This window comes from Erythrolamprus reginae, chromosome 7 (genome assembly GCF_031021105.1).
Source record: "Erythrolamprus reginae isolate rEryReg1 chromosome 7, rEryReg1.hap1, whole genome shotgun sequence".
Taxonomy (NCBI): Eukaryota; Metazoa; Chordata; class Lepidosauria; order Squamata; family Dipsadidae; genus Erythrolamprus; species Erythrolamprus reginae.
The window spans coordinates 1,110,048-1,131,401 of record NC_091956.1 but is presented as its reverse complement, the minus strand read 5'-3'; the positions used below and the strand labels follow the sequence as shown (position 1 = coordinate 1,131,401).

Below are 21,354 nucleotides of genomic sequence, written 5' to 3'. Positions count from 1 at the left end.
TAAAACTTAAGAACCGAGGTGATGGGGCAGCCTGAGAAGGAAACCTCACAATCCCCGGCAGGTGGCGCTGTTGGTCCCCCGCAATGTCAGACTACAGCTCTCATAATTCTTCAAGACACGTCAAGAGAAGAGACAGGAGCTGTCACTTGGGGGTGAAGGATGGGCTTTGGAGTGGGCTGGAAGCTCCTGCTGCAAATGGGTGTGCCGTGTTGTCTTTCCTCGGCCAGGAATCACACCCACCAGGCGCCTGTGTGTTGCAGAGGATCCCTAGTAGATTCCCGCCTAAGGAAAAAGAATCTAGAGCGGACGGTTATTTTTTATTTATTTTATTTATTTTATTACTTAGATTTGTATGCCGCCCCTCTCCGAAGACTCTTTATTTTATTTATTTGTCAATCATGTACTGTATAGGAGACTAATAGTTTGTATAAACATAAGTAAAAAGTGATGAGAAACGCCCACTCCCTCTACACAAGCCAAGATCTCCTTGGAGCCTCTGAGCCCAAGGACCCAGTATAATAATAAGAAAGAAAGAAAGAAAGAAAGAAAGAAAGAAAGAAAGAAAGAAAGAAAGAAAGAAAGAAAGAAAGAAAGAAAGAAAGAAAGAAAGAACTAGAACTACGAGTCTTTGGAGAGGGGCGGCATACAAATCTAATAAATTATCATTATCATTATCATTATCATTATCATTATCATTATCATTATCATTATCATTATCATTATCATTATCATTATCATTATCATTATCATTATCATTATCATTATATTTTTGCTTTACTTTACTTAATTTTGCTTTTGTTTGTTAAATTTTCATCCAAAAGGCGGGCAGGGCGCCGGGTTTGGGATCGGGCGCAGTTCCCAGTGCCGGGCGCTACGTGCCTTGGGCGGTCAACCGCCCATCTGACCTACAGCGACTCCGGCCGGGTTGCAAACAGCCCAAGAAACCTATAAAATCAATACACGGGTGAAAGCATCACTTTAAAAAAACGGAGTTTGACAGGTTAAAGCGAAGGTAAAGTGAGCCACTTTAATTCTAATTTTAATTTAATTTAATGTATTAGATGTATAAGTCGCCCAATTCCTTGGCGGACTCTGGGCGGGCGACTCCTCTTCCTTTCCACGGGAACTCCTTGGGTGGGTGGGTGGATGATAGATAGATAGATAGATAGATAGATAGATAGATAGATAGATAGATAGATAGATAGATAGATAGATAGATAGATAGATAGATAGATAGATAGATAAATTGATAAATAAATAAACAAACAAATAAATAAATAAAACGTAAATAAATATAAATAAATAAACAAAAATAAACTAACATAACATAAAATAACATAAAAAATAAACTTAGGATCCCAACGGCGGGGTTTCTCAGCGCTCGCTTTGTACGCGCGCAGGCTTGGCGAGGCGGCCGGAAAACCCCTCATCTCGGGGACAATTTTATTCGTGTGAACGCACGTTTCTGCTCTCCCCTCCCTCGCCCACCCGCCTTCTTTCTGCCTCCGGATAAGGGAAGGATTCGGGAGTCTTCTGCGCCTCCCCACCCACCCACTCTTCCTCTATGGCCAGGTTTAAAGAAGGTCTCCCGTGCGCTTTCGTTCGTATGAATGGAAGGGTGTGGGAGGGGGCCCCCGGCCGAAGAAGCCGCAGCCTCCTTCGGGGAAAGCCAAGGTTCGTTTTCGAGAGGCGCGGACGAAGAAGGACAACCAAACCCATCATCCTGCGGACGCAGAGCGATCCAACCGAAGGCACCGATAGTTTTAAGTCATTGGGAACGGGAGGAGAAGCGAGGTCCTCAGGGTAAAAGTTTGCTCCGTGGTAGGAGACACCCTCCGGTGTAAGGAAACCCAGGCAAGAGGCGGCTGGTGCGCTGCGCCCCTTCCTCGCCTTTTGGCCTGGGCGCAGCTTCCTTGCGCCCTCGGGAAGGAGCGAGGCCCGGGGCTCCTGCGCCTGGGAAGGTCGCGGGTCTTTGGGCTTCGAGCCCCCCAAAACTGCAGAAAACACCATTCCTGCCTTCCATGGAGGACCTGTAGACTGCACGAGTCAAAAAGCGGGCCGTGAAAATATTGACTGACCCCTCGCATCCTGGATATAAACAACTCCGGCCCTCAAAACGTCGCTACAGAGCCCTGCACACCAAGACAACTAGATACGAGCAGATTTTTCCCCGAACGCCCTCACTCTGCTAAACAAATAATTCCCTCAACACTGCCAGACTATTCACTAAGTCTGCACCACAATTTCTACTAGTTTTTCCCCATCATTCCTATCATCCTTTTCCTCCCTCTTAGGACTATAGGACTGTAACTTGTTGCTTGTATCCTAAGATTTTTATTAATATTATTTTCTCATTGCTTATCTGATCCCTGTGACAATCATTGTGTTGTACCACATGATTCTTGACAAATGTCTCTTTTTCTTGTATGTCCACTGAGAGCATCTGCACAAAAGACAAATTCCTTGTGTGTCCAATCACACTTGGCCAATAAATAATGCTATTCTGTTCTGTTCTGTTCTGTTCCGTTCCGTTCCATTCCATATTTTCCATTTCATTCCATTCTATTCTATTCTATTCTACTCTATTCTATTCTATATTTTCCATTCTATTCCATTCTATTCCATTCCATATTTTCTATTCTATTCTATTCTATTTTTATTCTATTGGAGCGAATCTTTCCCGGCCCCCGGAGGGGGGGGGGGGGAATTCAGTCAGTACCAGAGCTGGAAGCGACCTGACCTCTCTGTGTGAAAACACACACACACCTCTAATGTTTTATTACTGCCCTTATATTCCTTTCTGTGTAGAGAAGCCCCGAATCCAGCCCTTCCCTTCTCTACCGCTTCATTCACGCAAATAAAACAAAGGCTTTTTGTTTTTGTTTTTATGGGCTTGGCGAAATAAAACCTTAACAAATGTGGTGGTGGTTTTTTTGTTTTAAAAATAAATTCGACCCGGAGAGAGTAATTACAATCCCATCCTTTCCACGCGAGGAGCCCCCCCTGCATTTCCCTGTGCAAAATTAAGGGAATGGGTTTGCCCCCCCCCGTCCCCCCCGTCTGGGCTTTGGTTATTCCAAGGATGGGAGGCCACAAGGAAGGCTAGACAGAAAAAAATGGGGGGGCGGGGGAGCCGAAAGATAGCGGTGGCCAAACTTTTCTACCGTTGTTTTGCTAAATGGCCGTGCGTGTACATATATAGCTCATTACATATTTTTATTTTTACACGTCCTCTTTGGGGTTTAATTTGTCATTTCTTCATGTATTATTACAGGCCCCTCAATGTATTCTTATACCGTAGGACAAGGATAAATACAGAAAACAGTTTTTATGGTTGAAAGGCAAAAACCTCCTACGGACAGCGCCAAACTTGATTCCCAAGGATTATATATATAATTATAAGATTGCTCAAAAAATAAATAAAGGGAAGACTTCAACCACACAATCTAACTCCAAGTCAATCACACTTCTGTGAAATCAAACTGTCCACTTAGGAAGCAACCCTGGTGGACAATCAATTTCACCTGCTGTTGTGTGGAATGGTTGTGCAAATGAAATATTCAATGAGACTATTTCATTCTTTCAGATCTAGGACGTGTTCTTTGTGTGTTCCCTTTTATTAATGTCAGTGACTACTTCAGCTTCAACCCCAACAGCACAAGAGCACGCAACAGATTCAAACTTAATATTAACCGCTCCAAACTTGACTGTAAAAAATATGACTTTAGCAATCGAGTGGTCGAAGCGTGGAACTCATTATCGGACTCCCTAGTGTCAACCCCTAACCCCCAACATTTCTCCCTTAGACTTTCCACGATTGACCTCTCCAGGTTCCTAAGAGGTCAGTAAGGGGCGTGCATAAGTCACCAGAGTGCCTTCCGTCCTCTGTCCAATTGTCTCTCCTTTATCTCATACTGTATATCTTTTCTTCCTTTCATATATCTTCTCCTCTATTTTTATATCTTTTCTTCTATCCTTTTCTTTATATATATTACTACATGTCTATTCTCTTCAATGTATATTGTGTATTGGACAAACAAACAAACAAATATTATAAGTAGTATATATACTGCTCAAAAAAATAAGAATTTTTGTGGAGTTTCATGATCAGCTCGAGATATACACACATATACAGTACAATGTATGTACTGTATATCTCGAGCTTGATAATGAAACTCGACAAAAAATCACACACACACACACGTGTATGTATGTATGTATGTATGTATGTATGTATGTATGTATGTATGTATGTATTTTTGCACGTTTATATTCAACCTTTCCTGCAGGGGACACCCCATCGCCTTCAAAGTTTTGAAAAACAGGAGTAGAATTTCTACAAAGCTGAAAGTCCAAACAGATTTCCAACCCGGGCGGTAGCTCAACCGGATCCCTTCGCATCATCCTTTTCCTCCCACTTAGGATGGTGTGTGACTGTCACTTGTTGCTTGTATCCTAAATTTGTTACTAATATTAATTGTTTCTTCATTGCTTATTTGACCCTTATGACAATCATTAAGTGTTGGACCTCATGATTCTTGACAAATGTCTCTTTTTCTTTTATGTACCCTGAGAGCATCTGCACCAAAGACAAATTCCTTGTGTGTCCCATCACACTTGGCCAATAAACAATTCTATTCTATTTAGGAAAAAGACCTCCCCACCACTGAAGCAACGAAACCCAATGGGAAAATAGGAAACGTTGAATTCCAGAAGGAAAAAGAAAAAAGAAAAGTGGTTTTAAGGCAGTCAATACCACCTATCTCACCGGTTGGGTTTGCCAATATATCAACTAACCAGCAAAGTTATGTTTGGAGGCACAGTTCCCTCTAAGCTGAGCAGTGAGCAATGGCTCACTTAAAAATCGTCATCAACTCAGAGTTTTCCAAACCTGCCCAGAAGCCGAGAGGGAAAGAGTGAGAGAGAAGGAGAGAGAGAGGAAGAGAGAGAAACAGATAGAAAAAAGAGAGGAAGGAATAGAGAAAGAAAAAGAATGGGAGTAAGGAAGAGAGAAAGAAAATCAAAATCTAGTTTGAAACTAGCTCAACTATTTAAGTGGCATTTTGATATTGATAGAGTTGCCCTATTATGAGCTCACTGTTATAGACACACAGTACAGTGTTTTATTTTGAAATTCTCTGAGGCAAAACAGGGTGGGTTGTTTGTTTGTTTGTTTGTTTATTTGTTTATTATTTCTGTGCCGCCCAGTCCTGAAGGGACTGCCGCTCAGACACTATACTTTTCTGCCCACCCCCCAAAAAAATTAGAGGGAACAATGTTTGGAGGAATTAGCATAATGTTGTTTTAATAGTGAGTGTTGCACTTAGCTGTAAAACGGAGTCAGGTGTGTTTCTCTATATTCTTGCTAATGCTATTGCTCTCTTGCTCTTGCCAAAACTCTGATTCCCTGATCTCACTCTCTGCTAATTTTGTCAGTGTGAGTATACTATAGACTTTCTGTTTGCTCATATATGGGTCTATGTATTATGTATGTAAATAATACTTAGGGTATTATATAGAACTGTGTGTTCTGCAGGAGAGAAATATTGTAGATGTCTGTGTGATTATACTAGAGACTTGCTGGGTGGTAAATATTGGTCTTTGTATTTTATATGTAATACTTATTATATTATTATATGTAATACTTGTTGTGTATATCCTAAGATTTTTATTAATATTGCTTCTTCATTGCTTATTTGACCCCTATGACAATCATTAAGTGTTGTACCACATGATTCTTGACAAATGTATATTTTATGTTATGTACGTTGAGAGCATATGCACCAAGACAAATTCCTTGTGTGTCCAATCACACTTGGCCAATAAAATTCTATTCTATTCTATTCTATTCTACTTGTGGTATTATATAGAACTGTGTGTTCTGCAGGGGAGAAATATTGTAGATGTCTGTGTGATTATACTAGAGACTTGCTGGGTGGTAAATATTGGTCTTTGTATTTTATATGTAATACTTGTGGTATTATATAGAACTGTGTGTTCTGCAGGAGAGAAATATTGCAGATGTCTGTGTGATTATACTGGTAAATATTGGTCTTTGTATTTCATATGCAAGTAATCCTTATGGTATTATATAGAAACACAGAAACATAGAAGACTGATGGCAAAAAAAAGACCTCCTGGTCCATCTAGTCTGCCCTTATACTATTTCCTGTATTTTATCTTAGGATGGATCTATGTTTATCCCAGGCATGTTTCAATTCTGTTACTGTGGATTGACCAACCACATCTGCTGGAAGTTTGTTCCAAGGATCTACTACTCTTTCAGTCAAATAATTTCTCATGTTGCTTTTGATCTTTCCCCCAAATAACCTGAGATTTTGCCCCCTTGTTCTTGTGTTCAGTTTCCTATTAAAAACACTTCCCTCCAGAACCTTATTTAACCCTTTAACATATTTAAATGTTTCGATCATAGAATTATGTGTTCTGCAGGAGAGACATATTGTAGAATTATATATGCATGTAGAACTGTGTATTCTAAAGGGGAATATTATTGGTTAGATTCTGTATGTGTAGAATTGTATATTCTGATATCTGGTTTGTATATGATTGATTGACTGGTATATGTATGAAGTGGACTGTTCACTTACTACTACTGAACATATGTAAAATAATATTTATACTCTATTTATATTAGTCTGGGTTATTGGCTGAATAACCACCACTGACACATATAAAGGAGCAGCTCTCGGAATTTTAAATAAAAAACATTTCTTCCGGTTTTATTTCACCGAGCTGTAAAAAAGATACGTTTCTCTGCTATCTATCTATCTATCTATCTATCTATCTATCTATCTATCTATCTATCTATCTATTCATTATCTATCTATTTAGCTATCTATCCATCCATCCATTCTCTCTCCCTCTCTTTCTCTCTCTCTCTCTCTCTATCTATCTATCTATCTGTCATCTCCCGCTTCGTTTGTGCCTTTGCATTTTTCTCCACGAATAAAAATCTGATTTCTGACTAAATCCCTTCAGGGTTGGTGTTTTGTTTTAGGGTTGTTGTTTTTTTTATTTATCCTGGAAATGCAACAAGGATTTTTTTTCCTTCCTTTTTTGACGTGCGTGAGTGTATGTTGGTTTTATCAGAGATTCTTATCCGACCATAGGATGGAGAATGTAGGATTTTCCTCGTAGGAGGAAAAGTTTCCTCCTCGTAGGAGGAAAATGGAACCCGGAATTCTGAGGAATGGGGAGGAAGGATTTGAAGGAGAATTAATTCTTTCTCGTCGTTCGGTTTGGAAGCCCTTGTCCCGCCCTAAGACCGGGAAAACCTAATTGTAAAAAGGCTTAATTTTAATTTATTTTGTATATCAGCGATCACATATCCCGACAAGAATCCATAGCTCAAATTATTTCCTGACCTTTTTTCATCCTTAAATTTCCCAATAGGAATATTGCCTTTGGGACGTTGTTACGTTTAGCTCCGGCCAATGTATATGGAATGAATGTGTGGATGACTAGTGTTTTTATTTTTTTAAGTACTGGGTTTTAGAATTCATTTTAAATTAGATTTTTTAAAATACATTGTATTTTTGTACCTTTTTGTTGCGAGCCGCCCCGAGTCTGCGGAGAAGGGCGGCATAGAAAACTAATTAAATGATAAATAAAATAAATTGGGGTATTTGGACGGATTCGTCTTCCAATGTAGACCATGTTCAAACAACAACAACAACACTTCCCTCAAATTCCAGTCCAATCTGTTGTACTAAAGCCAAAGTTTCTGAAACACACGTCCTGCAATATGGGTTTCAAATACTTAAGAGCAGACGGGATTGTAGAACTTATCTGGGGGTGGGGAGGCTTAGCCTATGTATATGCTGACTGGTTTTAATATATATGGGATTTGTAGTGGTAATTTTAATGAATTAGGTTTGTTGTCGTGCTGTTTTTTGTATTCTGTGAGCCGCCCCGAGTCTTTGGAGGAGAGACGCATACAAATCTAAATAATAATAATAATAATAATAATAATAATAATAATAATAATAATAATAATAATAATAATAATAATAATAATAATACAACAGCAGGTGGTCTCAGGTCACTACAATACACAAAATATGTGATGAAAACTTAAGAGTCTTTACTTAATCAACTGCAAATATTTTATTCTTCTCATTTGATGGCCAAAGTTTGTATGTATGTATGTATGTATGTATTCAGTCACTCACTGACTCACTCATTTACTTACTTACTTATTTACTTACTCACTCACTTACTTACTCACTCACTCACTCACTCGTTTACTTACTTATTTACTGACTCACTCACTCATTTACTTACCAACTCACTCACTCACTCACTCACTCACTCACTCACTCACTCACTCACTCACTCACTCACTCACTCACTCACTTGGTCGGATTCCTAGGCTGCGTAGGGCGGCTCACAACAATATAAACAAAATAAATATAAAAACTGAAACCCAACCTAATGCTAAAACTGATAGTTAAAACCTCCCACAGCCTAAGAAACCTTTAAATCCTCATAATATGGTGCAAGACATGAAGACCAGCGGCCCCAAGTCTGCCAGCACAGGTAAGTTTTTAACGCGAAAGGCGTTGAGTTTCCTCTTCGGGATCTGACCTTCAACCTCAACAACACACGAGCACGTCATAGATTCAAACTCCCTGTAAACCGCTCCAAACTCGACTGCAGAAAACACGACTTCAGCAACAGAGGGGTCCATGCCTGGTATTGGGGTGGGGGGAGACTGGGTTACACCGGGAGGCCTCCCAGAACCGCCGCCCGCTGGGTTGTTAGAGAGCAGCCAGTCGGGGCAACCCGTTCGCCTGGCCTTTTCCCGGCTCAACCTATCGAGGAGTGGAGGGGTGGATGGAGATGGAAGGAAAGGAGGGGAAAGAGGAAAGGAGGGGGAGGGGGGAGGGAGGGAGGGGAGGAGAAGAGAGGAAAGGAGAGGAGAGGAAACGAAAGAAAGAGGAATGGAATGGAATGGAGAAGAGAGGAGGGGAGAGGATGAATGAAGAGGAGAGGGAAGGAATAGAGAGAGGAGGGGAGGGGGAGGGAAGAAGAGGAAAGGAAAAGGAAAGGATGAGAATAGCAGAGGAAAGGAAAGAAGGAAAAGAGAAAAGAAAGGGAAGGGAAGGGAATCAGCCCTCGCCAGCGGCTTTCTAGTCTGCATCCGGAAAGAGGGTCTTGGGGGGGGGGCAACCCACGCTCTCTCTCAGAGCGGCTCTGATGGACCCCGAATCTCGCACGCCCCCACTTCACCCGAAGCCCCTCCGTTCTTCCCGCCCAGCGGCGGAACAGCGCTTGTGAAAGGCGGCCGGAGAGGAGGGGGGGGCGACAACTGGGCCAGCCCACAAACGGACTTGAGGGGGGGATATACCAGCCCCAATGGAGGGGGAGAGGGATGCCCAAAGGCCACCTCTCGGGGCGGGGGGGGGGCTTCTTTGTTCGCCAATGAAATGAACCGGGCGGGCTCGCCAGCAGGAAATTACGTGCGGGGGGGGGGGGTTGGTATAGCCGCCTCCCCCCCATCTCGCTTCCCTTCTTCTCTCCCCCCCCCTTCAGAGGGGGAGGGGGAGGCTGGCTCAGCGAAGGGGGAGGGCGGGGCTCGGGATCTCCCCCTCCCCGCCCGCCTTCCCTCCCCCACCTGGCGGGGGCGGGGGGGGCGAGAGGGGGGGCAGGGCTTGCCGCCTGCGCTCGCCCTTCGCTCATCAGAGGAAGCCGAGGCGGAGCTGGCAGGAGCGCGGTGCTGCGAGTGATGGAGGCGGCCGAGGCGCTCCGGAGAAGCGCAGAAGTTTGAGCCGACCACCCCGGCCGGAGAAGGTGTGGGACGGAGGGGGGGCGACCCCCAAACCATGGCCGAGCCTCCGGCAGAGCTTGGGACCCCGCGCGCTTCGGGATCTACGGGGACTTCTCCGAGCGGCCCCGGCTTCTAAGCGGACGCCCCGCGGAGCTTTCCAGAGCGCGGGACTGGCCGAGGGGGGTCGGCCTGGCGTCATGCCGCCCCCTCGGGCTCCCCTCGGCCCCGCCGGCCACCCGGAGTAGCGGCCAGGGCGGAGAAGGGGCTGCGCGGCGGAGCCAAGGCCCATGTTCCAGCCCGGCATGAGCGATGCGGCCCGACGCGCCCACCTCCCAGGCGACCCCTTGGAGCAGCGGGCGCGGGACAAGGGGGGCGCCAAGGGCCGAGGAGGAGGAGGAGAAGGAGGCGGGGAGCTCCGGGACCCGGCGGCGGGGACGTCGGCTTCCAGCGGCCCTTCCCAAGAGTGCGCCTCGGAGAGCGGCAACCGGTCCCCGGCGGGCGAAACGGATTATTGCCGCCGGATCCTCGTGCGAGGTAAGGGCGGGCGGGGGGATGTCCCAGCCTGGCAAGCTCCGAGGGAGGGGGGGACTTTGTACCCATCTCCAACAACACCCCCCCCCTACACTCCCACCCTCGCCCGCAGCCCCTGCAAAAGGGGCTCTTCTGGCCTCTCCAAAGCCCTCGCCTTTTCCAGCCTCCTTCCTCTCCAAACTCGGCCGGTCCTTGGCGACCCCAAGGGAGACCCTCCCCAGTGCTGCTCCGAGAGCCCGGGTTCCCCTTTGGGGGGTCTTCCTCTCCCCCCTCAGCAATATTTTTAATAAATTTAATAAGCCTCCCCTCTGCAGACGGACTCCGGAGATAGCGTCTCGATTTGGTCTGCGCTCTTTCTCCACTCCGAGGCGGCATCGCCTCTTTCCTTTTTGGGCTCCCCGCTTCATCTTCTTCTTCGCCGCCTGGGCCAACCGACCCGGTCTCTCCTCGCTCCCACCGGGGTGGGGGGGGGTGTTTCCCTTTTCGGTCACCTGCCCCATCACATCCCCAACCCACCCACCGCTCTCCGCGCCCCATTCCCTGCATCGGGGGAAGAAGACTTAGCCAGGCAGGGGGGTTTTGCGGCTGCATTTGAGGAGGGGGTCGCGGAGAACGAGGAGGGGGCCTCGGCGAAGGTTTTCTCAGAGGCGCGCCTGCGTTTGTTTGTTTATATTGGCCTTGGTGTATTTGTGTGTCCGTGCGTAATTGAGGTTGGAAGACTGAAAAGGCAACTTGCACGGGGGTCTGTCTTGGCAGTGGGGCATGGGAGGGCCGGGGGCGCATTGGGGGCTATCTGCTCTACACCCTCAAACACCCCCCCCCACTCCCGCGTGCGCTTTGCAAGGAGCTCCGGGCTACGGGAGGTGGTGGCGCGAGCGCGCGCGTGTCCCCGGCCGCCACCGGGCCTCGTCGCAGGGAAACGGCGTCACCGCGGCCTCGGAAAACCCCAGCGTTGGGTTTTCTGACCCCCCCCCCGACCCCCTCCTCGCTTGGCCTTGCCGAGGAGAAAGACCCCCGCCCGGGTTACCTATACCCCCCATCCGCCTCTCCGGCTTTTGTAAAGCCGCTGGCTCCGTTTGGAGATGTTCTTGGCTCCTTGGTGCCCATCGTCCACTGAGCAGAGGCGGGTCTGTCTTGGCTGGGGAGGGTGGCAAAGGGAGTCCCGCGGCCCAGCCTTGCGCTGGGGGCAGGGAGAGAAGGGGGGACGCCACCAGCTTCAGCGCAAGGGCCTTTTTTTTTTTTTTTTGGCGCGGCTTCGATTGAGGATCCCGGTTGCCAAAAACAGCCCCGGAGAAATGGAGAGGAGGGGGAGAGAGGAGGGGCGGGGCAGCCTCCTGGAGAAGAAAGGAGGAGGAGGAAGGTCTCTTGGGGGAGGGTCTCCTCCCTTCCCCCCCTCCGCGTGCGCCCTCCCCTACCTGTCCTTCCTTCTCTTTCCCGGCTCCCGTGGTTGGGCTTTGCGCGTCTTTTGCCTCCCCGAGGTTATTTGGCCAAACTTGCACGCGCTGCTGGGTTTTTTTGCTGGGTTCTTTTCCGGACTGAGTCACCCCGAGAGTGGACTTTCCCACGTTTGAAAAGTGGGGGGCGCGGGAGCAAGGGGGTCCTCGCTGTGAATTTCCCTCCCCCTCCCAAAGCAGATCCAAAAAGGCTCTTGGAAAGTGAGGCGCAGCCCTTCGGCTGCTGGGGTTACCCAACGAACCAGCGGTCCGGTTTTTTCGCCCCAATCGGTGGGGGGAACGAGGTTGACTCTCCCCTCCCCATGCTTGGCTCTCCGGTGGGGGCAGCGGGGGTCGGAGGGGCTTTGGGCTGGATCGGGCTGCATCGGCCCGCAAGGGAGCCGAAGGTCTATGTTGCACAGGCCCAGATTAAGACTGATTGTTCCAAGTATATTTTAAAATACATGGGATTTTAGTGATTTTTAAAATTGTTTTTATTTTTAACTTATATTATTGTTAGCCGCTCAGAGTCCGTTTGGAGTGAGCAGCATTTAAATGCAATACATACATACATACATACATACATACATACATACATACATACATACATACATACATACATACAAACAATTTAATTTATAAGAAGCGTCCGACACACACCACACTCGCCCGCTCTCTTTCAGAGGGATATTTACCACGGGTGTGTATGTGTGTATTTACACATACGAGGTTGATGGGGGGGGCTGTTACTTTTACACGGGTGCAGAAATAAATCTTGGAAGACGGAGGGGCTAAAATAGGCCCCTTTGAGTGCGGAGCGCTAGTTGAAAAGTAAGGGGGGCACTGGAATAGAACTATTAATAATAATAAATAATAATAATAATTTATTAGATTTGTATGCCTCCCCTCTCCGAGGACTCGGAGCGCCTCACAAGCAGTAAAAACATCATATACAAATCCAATATTAAAACAGTTTTAAAAACCCTTATTAAAAAACAACCATACAACTCAAACACACCATACATAAAGTCAAGACAGCTAAGGATATATCAATTCCGCCATTACTAGGAATAGTACTGTTGGAGGTAGTAATTCTCTCGTAATCATAGTATCTATTTATATTTTATTTTCTTATTTTATTATATTTTATTTATGGGCGTTATCTGCCCCCCAATTCCAAGTTGGACTCTAGGCAGCTTAGAATAGAAGATTGACAGAAAAAGACCTCCTGGTCCATCTAGTCTGCCCTTATACTATTTCTTGTATTTTATCTTAGGATAGATCTATGTTTATCCCAGGCATGTTTACATTCAGTGACTGTGGATTTACCGACCACGTCTGCTGGAAGTTTGTTCCAAGCATCTTTCAGTAAAATAATATTTTCTCACATTATTTCTAATCTTTCCCCCAACTAACCTCAGACTGTGCCCCCTTGTTCTTATGTTCACTTTCCTGTTGAAAACACTTCCCTCCTGACTACTGTATTGACAATAAATACCAACAATATAAAATACATAGGAATAAATATGAGAAAACAGTATAAAATGCATTATAACCCTAAAAAACCCGTACATACTCTCATAATAGTCTATCAACTATTAGCTGCTCAACTATCATATGAAGGAAAGGCAAGGAAGTACCCAAAGAGAATTGCTACTGTTATGGTAGTAATGCTAGCATAGTCACGACATAGTTAATAGTTATAGTATAATAGCTAGTATGATATTAGTTACTACTAATGCTAGTAGTAATAATTCTCCACTTCTCCTAATATTTATTAGCTGTCCACCTATCCTATGAACGAAAATGAAAGGAAAGTAAGTACTACTAGTAGTCATGCTAGTTGCCATAGTATAATGTAGCTAATACACTATAATAGCTAGTATGCTATTATTACTAATGCTTGCAGAAATAATTCTCCACTACTCCTAATATTTATTAGCTGCCCAACTATCATATCAATAAAAAGCAAGGAAGGTAATTGCTGCTACTAATCATGTTATTTGTCATAGTATAATAAAGCTAAAGTTATACTATAATAGCTAGTATTTTATTAAATATTAGTGCTGCTAGTACTAATAATTCTCCACTACTCCTGCTAATATTTATTAGCTGCCCAACTATCATATGAATGAAAAAGCAAGGAATGCAATTACTACCTTGCTATAATTACTATTAGTAGTAATGCTGGTTGTCGTAGTATAATATAGCTAATAGTTATACTATAATAGCCAGTATGCTGTTAGTTATTACTAATGCTAGTAGCAATAGTTTTCTACTAGTAGTAGTAGTAGTAGTAGGATTTATTGGCGTCCCACTATAATACGAAATAAAGGAACGGAGGGTTTGGTTTGGGCAAGGCCTCCCGTGTCCTTTTGTAGGTAGTAGTAGAGGATTGGTTCTAACTCAAACCGGCCTTCCTTCAAGCGGCTTTTTCACGGCCGACTCCTGGTGTCTGAGGAGAGAGCGGCGGAGGGGACCTCCTTTCTTCTACCCCCACTCGCCCCCAAGGCCTCTTTCCATCACCCACCCGTCCTCCCCGTAGAATTGCACCGGCCTGGCCTCCGTCTAGGCAGGAGTAGCAGCTCTGGAGGCCTCCATCTCTCCATTACTCCCGGTTGTAGAGGCTTACTCCGAGGTCAAGGGCTTCTCAGTGCCCTTTGGGTTGAAGGCGGCCAAGCTGGCGCCCCCAACCCGGGCCGAACTTGGGTTGAGACGGCCGGGCGAAGCGGCCTTTGCCAGAATATCTCGGATTTTTTTCCCCCACTGAGCCTTTAAACATTTTCTTCCCTCCGAAATGTTTGCTTGGCCTGGATTTTGTCCTCTCTCCAAATTCCCTCCAGCTGAAGCCCCCTCCACAACCATTATTAGTATTATTATTATTATTATTATTATTATTATTATTATTATTTAGATTTGTATGCCCCCCTCTCCGAGGACCTTCCCTCCAGGAGCAAATAATAATAATGATAATGGTAATGATAATGATAACAATAATAATAATAAAAAAATGGATCCTTGGATTGTTTGCAAAAGTCAAAAATCCCATTTGACTCTTGCTCAGCGCTGCAATATATATATATAATATTGGATTTTTGCAAACTGCAAAGGACAATTCCATTTGGTTCTTTTTGCTCAGCCCTTCGGTTGAAATCCGGCAGCCGTTCACCTCGGAGGAACCTTTCCGGGACCCTGGGGTGGGGAAAAAAATTCTGCGGTTCAAGGCTTTGGATCCTGTGGTTTTTCGTGGGGGGGGGGATTCATGGGGTTGGCCTGGGAAAAGGGGGCACTCCCAATCCCTAGAGATTTTGGGCCACGGGCTAGGCAGGCCTCGGACGTTGCAGCTTGAACTGGTTTGAATGTGTAGTTGCTAGTTCGTGATCTTACAACACTGGTTATGTTTATATATTTTTTTAAAAAGAAGGTTTATTGAATTTTAAATAAAGGGAAAGGGGAAAATGTACAGGGGGTTATACAGATCTCTATCTAAACATAACGTTACACAGATACGTTAACACAATTTCAATTCATATAGTTGAATAAGGTTAAATGTAAAATAGAGTATTAGGGTACATACATAAAGAAGTTGCATGAGAAAAAGCAAAACAAGAGAGGAAAGAGTTAGTAGATGTATTTGGGGGGAAGGAAAAGGCAAGGCCTTCCGTATAGCAGGCAGTTTCGAATTTACGACTTTTCATTTAATTTGTAAGGAGGGTTATATGGTAAGAATGGTAGAGTGGTTCTGTAAATGTTTCAGAGAGTAGATAGTTAGTGATGACATGTCAATTTGGATAGGGTTAAGTTCAGAGAGTCTATATACATCTTGTAGCCAGTGTCTTTTTAAACATTTGGAGTATATGTGAACGATGTTGGATCTTCTAGTTGTATTATAGTCTGTTATCGACTGGAATCATGAACTTACTTAGTACTTCATTTTTTCTTTTCAATCATTATTTTGTATTTTTTTTGTTAGATACCCATTGGTACCACGTCTCCCAGGCCTTGTAAAACTCTGGTTATGTTGATTAATGCTCTTTAATTGACTTTTAAATTTTATTATTACATTTGTTATGTATTGTATTATTGTTATGTTGTGAGTCTTCGGAGAGGGGCGGCATAGAAATCTAATAAATTATTATTATTATTATTTCTTTTACCCGTCCCTGGGCACGGGTGACAACGCCTCCCATCTTTATCCAGTTTTTATTTTCAATGTTTTAATTAATTAATTTAATTTTTAAAAATCAGACTTCTATAGCCTTTCGTCTCGTGACCCATCACCCCTCGAAGCTAAACACCAAACAGTTAATAATACATCAACACACACACACACACACAAAAATCCTCAGCAAAAGTCACATGTCTGTTTTGTGGAGTTTGATGTGCTGATTCCAAAAAATATGCTTACTTTTGCTCTATCGCATAAAGTGTCTGATATCAAAGCATTTTTGTTATTGCGTTATTTCTGATATGTAGATAACTGTTTTCTTAATGTGGTCAGTATATTTTTTTTAATACTTTATAATAATGATGCTGCTCCGTGGAAGCTATACCTGCCACAGAAAAACTATGTACATTTTTGAAATTAGAACAAAAAAAATGATTCAGAAAAGTACAAGGTCAATTGATTGCAAAAAATATTTGTTGTAGACTTGCGTTATTTTTTTTCTTAATGTCACCAGTATATTTCCTATACTTTATAATAATAATGTTGCTCTTGGATACTATACCTGCTGCAGAAAAAAAACTGTATATGTTTTTGAAATCAGAACAAAAAAAAATGATTCAGAAAAGTACAAGGCCAACTGGGATGATAGTAAAAAACAGTTTTTTGTAGGCCTTCGTTACTATTTTCTTAATGTTGCCAGTATACAGTATTTCCTATACTTTATAATAATAATAATACTGCTCGATGGAAACTATATCTGCTACAGAAAAAAACTGTATAAGTTTTTGAAATCAGAACAAAAAGATGATTCAGAAAAGTACAAGGCCAACTGCGATTATTGCAAAAAATATATTTATGTAGACCTGTGTTACTGTTTTCTTAATGTCGCCAATATATGGTGATTGGTCAATCCACAGAGACTGAATTGAAACATGCTTGGGAAAAACATAGATCTCTCTTAAGATGAAATACAGGAAATAATATAAGGGCAGACTAGATGGACCAGGAGGTCTTTTTCTGCCGTCCATCTTCTATGTTTTTATATTTCCTATACTTTATAATAATGATGCTGTTCATGGAAACTATACCTGCTGAAGGCTATACCTGAAGGATGGTCAAGTGTAATTGGGGAGGACAAATCCTTCTCTCCCCCCCAGCATATTTATTTAATTTATTATTTTATTATTGGCATTTATAGGTTGCCCACCTCCTTACAGACTCTGGGAAGCTAACGACAATATAAACAATTCAGTTTATTAGATTTGTATGCTGCCCCTCTCCGAAGACTCAACAACAATATAAACTCAATAAAAACAATTTTAAGAAACCTTTAATATTAAAACATTCATCTCCATTCAGCTGGGATGAGATAATAATAATAATAATAATAATAATAATAATAATAATAATAATAATATATTGGATTTGCATGTCGCCCCTCTCCAAGGACTCGGAGCAGCTTACAAACAATACAAACAAACAAACAAACAATACAACATAGAAATCCAATATTAAAACAATATTTAAAGATTGTTGGGATCTTTATTTAAAGAGATGGGATTTAAGAGATGGGATTTAAATATTTAAAGAGATGGGATCGTTTACTGGCTCCAGGCCTTTCGGAAGGCCAGTAGAGTGGGGATCCTGTGGATCTCAGGGAGGATTTGATTCCACAGAGCTGGAGCCACCACAAAGAAGGCTCTCCCACGCGGTCCGGCCAGCCCACATTATCTGACCGAAGGAACCTTGAGAAGACCAACCCTGGGGGAGGCATGTGGCATGATGCGGTCCAGTAAATAATCTGGTCCTAAGCTATGTAGGGCTTTAAAGGTGATGGCCAACACCTTGAATAGCGTCTGTTGGAAGCCAATGCAGCTCGCATATGAACGTGGAGGATTGTTATTGGGGGTTTAGATCTAATTTTTAATTTAGATTTCTTATATACTGTATTATTGTATTTATTTTCTGGTGAGCCACCCTGAGTATGTGGAGAAGGGTGGCATAGAAATCAATCAATCAATCAATCAATCAAATAAACAAACAAACAAACTATCCCCAAGCCATATATGGCTTGGAAAGTCAAAAACAGCACCTAGAATTAGACTCCGGGAACCCAGCAAACTCGGTTTGAATAAAAGGAGCCCCTGTATAATCTCTTGTGAATCCAATGACCTGGGAATCAAAAACGATTTATTATATAACGGTGTAATTATTGTTTTGACACTTTGTCATGTTTTATTGTTGCTTGTAACATTAAAAAATGGGGATTTTTTTTAAAAAAAGGAGCCCCTGTTTTTGTTCTCTTTTCTGCAACCCCAAATCCCCCTCCCCCCAGAAGCTCCTCCCGCTTCTTCCTTCCTCTTTGGGAACCTTTCTGGAGCTTCCCACTTCCCTGTTCCTTCCTGGAAGAGGGACTGAGCAAAATGGGTTTTTTCCTCCAACTACTGCCCACGACTTCCTTGGTCTGCTGGGTCGTCTCTTGCCAGGCAGGGGCGCCCGGGGTGGGTTTCCGCGGAGGCCCCGAGGCTGCACCCGGGAAAAGACACCCAGCGCTGGGGGGCATCGAGGCCTGGCTCCTGGGAAGGCTGACCAGGGCTCTGGCCAAGAGCCATGGAGAGCCTGGAAGGTTTGACGAAGCAAAGGGAGAGTGGAGGGAGAAAAAGAGAAGGAGAAAGAGAAGGAAGGGGGAGGAGGAGGAGAAAGAAGAAAGGAAGAGCAGAGAAGAAGGGGAAGGAGAAAGAAAAGGAAGGAAGAGCGGAGAAGAAAGGAAAGGAGAAAGAAGGAAGGAGAGGGAGAAGAGGTGGAAGGAGAAACAGAAAGAAAGAGGAGAGGGAGGAGAAGGAGAAAAAGAAAGAGAAAAGGGGGAAGGAGAAAAAGGGGAAGGAGAAAGAAAGAAGAGAAGGAGTAAAGTGGGAAGGAGAAAGAGAAAGAAGGAGGAGAGAGAGAAGAAAGGGAAGGAGAAAGAGAAGGGGGTGCAGAAGAGGAGGAGGAAGAAGAAGAAAAGGAGGGGGAAGGAGACCCCGATCCTGGAGGTTCTCTTGCGCGCTTCTGGCCAAAGGACCCGGGTCCCTCGCTACAGAACCGCGCAATTTTGAGCGTAAACGACGCGGGCAGATCTGTCGTCGTCCCCCCCCCCCTCCGCCAAATATGCGGGTTTTGCGCAAATTGCGTCCTCGGAGTCCCTTTCCATTGCTGGAAGAGGGGGGCGCGCGAAGAGGGCTCGGCTGGGCTTGGGCTGTAACCGTCCCCCACAAAAAAATTGTACTCCTTTATTTTAGCCCCGCGACCGCGCAGAAAACGAGAAGGGGCGGAGGAACCTCGGCGGGAACAAAGGCCGGGCGGCGGGGCGGATGCGCCGGCGGGGTGGCCAAGCGGCGCGACTGTTTGCGGGTGGGGACGCTGGAGCTCCTGGGCCGGATGGGTTTGGGCTGTAACCGTCCGGCCCTTCCCGCCCCCCCCCCGTGGGTTCCCACGCCGCTCAGCAGCCCCCCGGAGCCCCCCGAGAACCACAAGGGTCTTTTCCGCTACTAAAATCTGCGGTGGCCTCTTTTTCTGCGCCGGCACACTTTCCTTTCCTCCTTCCTTCCATTCCTTCCTTCCATTCCTTCCTTCCTTCCTTCCTTCTCTCCTTACCTTCCCTAATTATATTTTTCCTTCCTTTTTTCTTTGTTCCTTTTTTCTCCTTCCATCCTTCCTTCCCTTATAATTTCCCTTTCTTTGTCCCTGTTCCTTTTTCTCTTTTCACTTCTCCTTCATCTATCCCTTCAATTATATTTTTTCACCATCGTCCTTGCTCCTCTTTGCTTGCTTGCTCCCCTATTCTGTTTTTCCTTTTTTTCTCATTTCTTTCCTTCCTTCCTCCCTTTTCACTTTCTCCTTCCTTCCTTCTTCTGTCTTTCTCCTTCCTTTCCTTCCTTCCCTCCGTTTTCTTTTTCCTTCCTTCCCTCCTGTCTTCCTTCCTTCCTTCCTTCCTTCCCTTTTCTGTTTCTCCTTCCTTTTTTTCTCATTCCTTCCCTTCCCTTTTTCCTTCCTCCCCTTTCCTTTTCTCCTTCCTTCCTTTCTCCTTCCCTCCTTCTGTCTTTCTCCTTCCTTCCTTCCTTCCCTCCATTTTTCCTTTCTTCTTCCTTCCCTCCAGTCTTTTTCTTTCTTTCTTTCTTTCTTTCTTTCCTTCCTTCCCTTTTCTGTTTCTCCTTCCTTTCTTTCTCATTCCTTCCCTCCTTTCCTTCCTCCCTTTTCTCTTTCTCCCTCCTTCCTTCCTTCCTTCCCTCCCTGCCTCCTTGGCAAAAAGTAAGATAAGGAAATCGAGGCGCAGAGACTGGGTGCCACCACCCAAAGGTCTTCTGGGGGTGGGTGGGATCGTTCTTTTGCGCGGCCCCTCTAAACCTGGGGCAAGACATCTTCCCCTTGCGCGCTTCCTAGGCGGCGAGCCTAGATCCCTTTTTAGATCCCGTCGCCATTTGCATCTCTGAACTCCGAAAGTGGAGGAGGCGATTCTCGGTTTGTTTGTTTATTTATGTATCAAATGGGTTCGCCTCCCATCTCTTTGCCAGGTTTATTCCTAGAGAGCGGGGAAGGGTGTGTGTATAAAAATAAGCCCAACTCAGAGTCGAAATCCAGGGGGCTCCGGGGGGGGGAGTTTTCTTTCCGGCAAAAAGGGTCGCAATTCTTTTTTTTTATTATTTATTTTTTTTCTTTTTAACACATATCCATACAAATGCCAATGCATACACCTTACATGCATATTACAAGTACTGTAGTACCTTAGTTTATATTTTCCATGTCTATATCCTTATTTACCCCTTTTTCTTATTGAGTAAATCACTAGTCTGCATTCAGAATTCGTTTCCTCCCTTCCCTCTTACCCTCTCGAATCTCTCTCACCTTCCTTCCTTCCTTCCTCTCCAACCTTCCCTCCTTTAACCTCCTCCAAAAAAATCTACTTCCTCCCTCTCCTTCTTAACCTTTTCTTGAGTGATTTCTACTTCCAGGAAAAAAAAACCCTTTTCATTTGGCAGACTATCCATATAGTATTTTTTTTCATCTATCCCCTTATCATTTTTTCTTATTTTGAAGTTATCTTAAACGCATTTGGCACCATTAATTCATTTTGCTGAATCTAAATATTTCTTTCTGAGAGTTGGGGAACCGCGGCTGGAGGACTTTCAGCTCCGGAGAAAACCCTGAGTAAACCCAAAACACTGTGTTTGTGTGTATGTGTTTGTGGTCCATTTAGATTTTTTGTTTCTTTCAATTTCCTTTCAATTGCATCCTTTTAGTTCTTTGTCGGTTTGTCTAGATGCTTTATCGATATAGGCGCGCCCGCGGAGAGGTTATTATTATTTCGTTTTATTTATCTTATTTCATTTTATTTAGCGAGCAAACTATTGCAGGGCGAAGACGCGGTTGGGCGAGGGAGGAGACCTTTTCCCCGC

The 21,354-nt window shown here is 44.3% G+C and overlaps 1 protein-coding gene across 1 annotated transcript in view; it reads left to right on the top strand.

Annotated features, from left to right (window-relative positions):
* Window positions 1-9,730: 9,730 nt before the first annotated feature.
* The window catches only part of VAX2 (ventral anterior homeobox 2), a 31,859-nt gene continuing 20,235 nt past the window's right edge, over window positions 9,731-21,354 (top strand). Inside the window, exon 1 of the mRNA XM_070756516.1 lies at window positions 9,731-10,324. Within this exon, the coding sequence (XP_070612617.1) occupies window positions 10,078-10,324 (247 nt within the window). The 5' untranslated portion in view covers window positions 9,731-10,077. The remainder of the gene's footprint in view (window positions 10,325-21,354) is intronic.